This window comes from Dermacentor variabilis, chromosome 8 (assembly GCF_050947875.1).
Source record: "Dermacentor variabilis isolate Ectoservices chromosome 8, ASM5094787v1, whole genome shotgun sequence".
Taxonomy (NCBI): domain Eukaryota; kingdom Metazoa; phylum Arthropoda; class Arachnida; order Ixodida; family Ixodidae; genus Dermacentor; species Dermacentor variabilis.
Window position 1 is genome coordinate 8,209,232 of NC_134575.1, and position 6,618 is coordinate 8,215,849.

General features: G+C 45.6%; 1 protein-coding gene across 1 annotated transcript in view; it reads left to right on the forward strand.

Annotated features, from left to right (window-relative positions):
• The first annotated feature begins 548 nt into the window (after window positions 1–548).
• The window catches only part of LOC142589576 (uncharacterized), an 85,958-nt gene continuing 79,888 nt past the window's right edge, over window positions 549–6,618 (forward strand). Inside the window, exons 1-2 of the mRNA XM_075701049.1 lie at window positions 549–1,193; window positions 6,169–6,357. Coding sequence (XP_075557164.1) covers window positions 1,094–1,193; window positions 6,169–6,357 — 289 coding nt within the window. The 5' untranslated portion in view covers window positions 549–1,093. The remainder of the gene's footprint in view (window positions 1,194–6,168; window positions 6,358–6,618) is intronic.

A 6,618-nucleotide genomic window follows, 5' to 3' on the forward strand; every position in this document is an offset into this window, starting at 1 on the left:
GTTATATAAAACGTTACGATATTCTATGTGGGAGACATTCATTTTCAATTTATGAAAGAAATTAGCCCAAACCAGTGTACGAGTCCTGAACAGACTTATTTTTATTGTTTGTTCGAGGTGGCTGACCTTGATCGCGGTTGTGACCCGCGTCGGCAGTAAAATATACATATCAATGACGGTACAGGAAATGCCTTTCGCGTTATTCAGCCGCAAACTATTTACGTCCTACTGGAAGCCAAGTTCCATGAGTCACCTGCAGACGTTACCGTCTGACGTCAAGCACAGGCTTGTTGCCCTGATGAAATTGCGGCCGCACCGTGAGGTCTGTTCTGCAATGCCCTTATAGGTCACCGAGGAAAGCGCGCGGCGGACTCTCCGTGCAACATGCACTGCTGATTGAAGCCCAGCTCATCGTCATTCGCGGCGACGCACCACGAGGTCTCGACCTTGGCGTGACCGTGGTTGGCCATGCGTTGTCTCCAGGGCGACCGGGCCATAACAGAGCGCTCCAGCGCGCGCAACACGGCTCGGCCACCGTGCCAGCGTGGCGCAGTTCCGCGACAGTTCTTCAACACGCGCACACCGACAGCGGCGCGAAGGCGGCTCGCGAAGGATGCTTGTGCGCCCTGCTGGTTCGAAAGCAAGCGACGTGCCCTGAACGGACTGTGCCTAGCACGAGGGAGCCCATCTGCCCCACTGCTCTGTCGGGGTCACCTGTAGGCCTCTAGCTAGAGACGAAGAGCATTGTCTTAACTGGGAGCGTGACATTGCGTTCTGCGTTTCCTCTTGTGAATTGTGAGAATCTCCACTGTCTCGGAAGGTGGCAGCCAGAACCTGTTGTTCGGCCACAGAGTATTGCGGAGACCTTCATAACAGACGAGGCCAAGCAAAGAAAGTCACAGTGAATCTCGAGCATTAGTGGAGGCATTGCTGTAAACGTTCTCAAACGCAGTTAAGCTAGGAATCTGAGGGGCAAGGCATCCGCCTTGCTTTTCAAAATGGCACCTATTGTTTTTTGATACAGAATACTTGATTTAGACTGCTTGATTGTAGTCATTTTCACGAGGGAATCATCGAGAGCCAGCGAAGAATCATGTCTTTTGTGACTCTATCCAAAGGGGGCACTCCAAGAGCCCCTATTTCTGTGCGGCTGGGTCTTTGGATCGTCGTACTCGAAGTCATCATACACAATGGTAACGTGCACAACAGTCACTTACTTCACGCGCTTCGGGGATGTGTTGATCTTGTATGTATGAAAAAAACAAGCACGAAATAGAAAACACAAACCGTAGATAAAAGAGGGGGACGCGCCGAAGCCACGCTCACAGCAATTACGGAACAGCGAGCGACCTTACTGTTTTCTTTTCATCTGGCCTTTTCCGTGCATGAATAACAGCTTTAGCCTTGCTCTGCATGGTTTGTTTTTTACACGAATCAACATAAACTTAAATTTCAATGTCGCATCCTTGAGCATGCGTGAGTTTCTTTGTAGGCTTCTTTTTTTTCTTTCTAGCAGATGTTCTATGCAACTTCGAAACTGGTAATTCAAGACCCGTATTCACAAAAACATTCTTACGCGAGAACTGTTTGTAGGAGCAGGTGCCAGTGAAATGTGTTGTTGGACACAATGTTAGCGAAATTGGCCAGCTTGTGGCAAACCGCTCTTACGAACGAAATATTTGGTGAGTCTCGTCCCAGTACTGTTTATGTTGCGCCACAAGTACGTTATAGGAAAGCGTTTATAAAAGGAAAATGCAGCACTGCATGTGCTCCTTTGTTCCTTTATCCAGTCGCGTCCAAGGTGATACTCTTCAAGTTCCTTACATCGTACACCATTGAATCCATGAAATGAGGAATACTAGCCGGAAACCGGCAAGCGAATGGGGCAGTAAATTACTACCCCCCTCGATAATAGTAAATTTTTGGAGTATACTGTTACTACTGTATACATTACAAAATGCTTCTTCCAACCAAGACTAACTGGAAACGCCTCTTTCAGTATTTCTCAAGAGTTCTTTGTTACGAATACAAGAAAGTTGATTAGGATAAAATTTCAGAGCTCTCCTCAATTGATAAGCAAAGAAATATGCTGCGCAAAGAAGTGAGAATTGTGCGAAGAAGCACATAATGAATATATATTTTTGTAAATTTCCGTAACCACGCGCATTCTACTTCTCGATTCTACAAGAGCAGTAAGCAATAATATATATTCCTGTTCATATGTGCATACTGCGCCGTGATTTTGCATCAGTTTTGCTCTCGTATAAGAAACAGGGCCCTATTCACAGAACGTTCTTACGCTAAAGTTGTTCGTACCAGCCAATAGTGATGTAGCACATATTACTGGCGAAGGCGATCAGCCAATGAAAAACAGCGCTTACGAGCAAAAAGCTTTGTGGATTCGGCCTCAGATCGTTAAGATCCTTAAGTTAAGGCTTCGGAGTATTCAAAGGTATACTTACTTTGATCGCCTATCTGATAAATCGACGAATCAACGCATGTGAACATGTATGCACATTATCATGTGTGTTCACATTTCAGTTGTGATGCCTACATTTTATGCCTGTTTTGTAACAAATGTTGAAAAGCCAAGTTTTAATTAGCCAGCCTTGTCTGAAGTCACTTGTCAGTGATACAAGTGTCCGGGCATTGGTGTGAACGGTGTGGGTGGTAGTTGCCAGTAGGAAAAGCCAGCTGTACCATGCTTGAGACACCAGAACAAATGTGGCGTAACATAGAAGAAGTCCGAACAGCGTTGAATTCCCAGTTACATCACGAGCAAGCAACAGAGCAGTGTCAACCTTGTGTAGCCGTGTAAAGTTTAACTGCTTAATACATGGCATTAAAAGGTACAGAAGATCAGCTGATATCATCGCTCACTAATCGCTTCCACGTGTACTAAATGAGTTCAATAAAAAACAAATCGATATTCGCGAAGCAACATTATCTGACTTGTACACATTCTTTCTAGCCTAACATTGACCACTAGAGCTTTTTACGATTTCTATTTAAATATATTGTTTCAATGTCACTATTACTAAGCGTACATTGTTATGAAATGTGCTGTCATTCGATGCTGAGGTGAAGTAAAGTATGTTAACGCATGATGCCCTACGTAGGACAGTAACTAATGTGTTTAATTTTATGGTTTTGTCAAGCTTTATGGCAATTTTGTGCTTAATATGATGGTTTTGTAAATGTGTACGACCATGTGAACAGGACGTGTGTGCCTCTGCTGTTGTCTTTGCCAGCGTGGGGGCGAAGGACTACCTCAAGCCATCCTTGAATGGCTTTTCCCTTCGCCTCCCATCACATGTATATGTGATAAACCAATAAAGAAAGAAAGAAAAGAAAAAAAAGGCATAACGAGCCCAAAGTTGCAGGCAGCTTGCGAACAGTTCACCTCGCAACACACTCTCAGCTGACACCTGCGTGTTCACAAATTCAAGCTGAATTGTGACTTTTGTACCCTCATGATTCATTAAACCTCGAAGGTGTCTGGCCTTGTATTGACATTTCTCTTTCTTTTCACGAGCTAGCAAATATAGATGCAGGTACACGTACGCTATATTTGATGTGCATTTCTTCGTAAAAGCAAGAACTCTTTTTGGTTTAGACCATTGTGCAGCTATATTGTAACGAAAAATTTCATAAGGATGTTAAGGGGAACTGACTTTAGATAAGCGTAAGCAGTGGTGGGAGTCCCTCCTTGAGGCTCGCCCTACCCACAAGCAGCGATACACCATGCATGCCTACAAATTCTCATTAATTACATAATTAGAAATAACCTTATAAGGAACAGAAATAAAAGTAGGACTTATCAAACCTTTGCTGTATTTAACAAAACTGAGAGTGATAAACATGGAGAAGGATGCAGACTTCCAAAAAAAGGTGAGAAACGTTCAACAGCAGGCCTTTCCTTGTGAACAGCTTCAGTTTCTCAAAGGTGGTAGCACAGCTCAGCAGCTGACGGGTGAAGGTGGTGCAAGCTAACGCTGCCAATCAAGCCTAAAGAATGAAAGCGCCGTCTTCTCGCGCCGTCTTCTCATAGCTGCGGTGCGCTCCTGTCTCTAGCTGCATCAAGTACTTTGACGTTTGTGCAGCCAATTAGTATCGTCACGCTGCTGTCCTTTGAGCAACGTTCCGCCGAAACCGAAAATATTCAGCATAATGAGTCCGCTATTGGGTTAGATTAGCGACACATTAACCGAGGACGCATAGGACGACTCAAACTAGACGACAGACGAGCGCTCGTCTGTCGTCTCATTTCTTCTCTCCTTGTGTGTATCTACGCTGCAATTCATCAATATGGTGTACCAATCCCAAACAGCCACATTACTAACCAACAAGCTTCAGCGTCCCTGTTGACATGTTGCGGTGGTGGTACTGGTAACGATGTTGCTACAGGCGGGGTTAGCTTGGCAGACCTGGCCGGCAATTGCTCCGCCTGAGCATCGCTTTCCACGCCCAAATATCTACGCCCAGTCCTGTCTCTCGCAGAAATGCGAGAAGAATGCGTGACGATTTCTTGTGTACTATCCACAGTTTTTCCGGGAAGACTAACCATCGGACACGTTCGTGAGGACATACTCCTTTTCCCCTGCTGTGCAGAAGTCTTTCAGTCTTCTGCTGTGCTTTCAGTCTCAGCCTTTCAAGTCGCGTGTGCTTGCAGGACCAAATGAAATGTTCTATCTCGCCCACTTCGTTGCACTCTGCGCAATATGTAGAAGCAGCACCACTGACTTTGGACATCCATGCACGAGTGTAGGCCAATACTGTTCTTACTCGGTATAGAAGGGTGGATTCCATGTGGCTAAGTCCCTTTGCAACGTAAAGCTGGTCGAGTGGTTTCCAACGCGAACTAAAGTGGCAACGAATTATCTCTTCGAAGTTGATCATTCACCAGAACCCTCACTGCTGGCGCCTTGAAAGTGCTTTATTTGTGAGTGCATCTCGGGCCCAATGCACAAAGCTTGTTCGTTCGGAAGAGCTCATTTTCCTTGGCTGGCTGCCTTCACTAATAATCTGTCCAGCATCAGCATTCGCTGGAGCTTTCTCTTACGAACTATTGTTTTCTAAGAGCTTTTTGTGAATACCGGCCCTGCTCTTTCGTTACCATTTATGCCAAAATGCGAAGGTATACACTGAAACTTCGTCTTGATCCTTTTTTTGGCGATTTCGTTAAATGACGCCAGCGACTGACGACAGAACTTGTTTAGAGGCACGCCGCGAGACAGTGGCTGAATTTCTGACTTCCTGAGTGTAAATGTCTGAGTCCGAGAGTACGACGGCTGTGATCCCCTGGAGGTTCTCCTGAAGTATTGATGTGCGAGTGGGGACTCAAAAGTAACGAGAATTTTTGAACTGAGGTGGAAGCCTATACTAACACCGACGCGTGTCGCTAGTAGCGGGCATAATACAATATCGTCCTAATCAGTTCACCAAGCAGAGTCATTGTGTCAAATTTTGTTTGCCCATTGCAATTTTTTTTTGCATATTTTGTCCTCAATTTCAGTTTTGCGATGTCGGGCTTCGGAAAACAACGTGTGTAAATCCTGCTCTATTTTCTTTTTAGAAATTTTTTGGCGTCAGAGAACTTGTTCATTTCAAATTTGTATCGCAGCGTCATACAGTGAACCAGGTTTTTTAAGCTGAACTGACTTTGTGATGCAGTACGATGAAAACACTCCTATCTGTGAAGTCAAGCGAGTGGCTTGTGCATCGCACGATGGCGCTGCCACACAACTTCCTGACAAAAAATTGGATGACAACGCTACTCTACCTCCCCCTCCCTACTCCCCCTGTTTTGCGCCTTGCAAATTTCTTTCTCCAAAACTGAAACGTAAGCTTAAAATAAAAGGTTTTCAAGATTTCGAGGGGCTAAAGAAGAAAATAACAAAAGCAGTGAGGGTCTTCAGTTTGCAAGAGTTGCTGGACAGCTTTAAAAAATGAATAAAGCACTGAAGCAAATCTATTGCGCTCGAGGAAGTGTACTTTAAACACGGGTAATGTTTTGGAATGTTCGAGTAGGCTAATTAAAGAAAAACAGATCTCGTTATTGCTGGACCTCCCCTCGTAGGGAACGCAAACGCATTTTTCATGGTTGCTATAGTTTTCCTCCGAAACGTTTAAACGTCTAACTTGTGAGTCTCCCAAATTGCCGCCCAGTGTGCGCCCTCAAGGATGGCGATTGCCTGCGCTCGGACTCGGCGTCGTACTTCCAGCTGTCTCCCGGGGGCTACGACCCGACCAAAGGCATGGACGGTGCCCACTGCCAGAACCTGTGCGCCTCCATATCGGCGCCCTACTCGGGCATCCAGTCCAACCGATACTGTCTCTGCTCCGACGATCCCTTCGGTGAGTCTATCAGCAGTCGACTCCCACAACTCCGCCGCTTTGTTTGCATGACCACGGAAAGTTGTCCGCATTACGCCTCACTGCACGTGCATTCCAAAGGGCGAGTGTTGCTAGCGTGATGATCAATGGAATCCCCTTTAAATCGGGCTGGCGACGAAGAGTCACCGAGCCTGCGGTAGGTAATTATGGTTTAGCACAGTTATTACAATCTATGGCAGTCTTCCTATCTCTTACCTGTGACGATCCCCGTCTCCATCTATT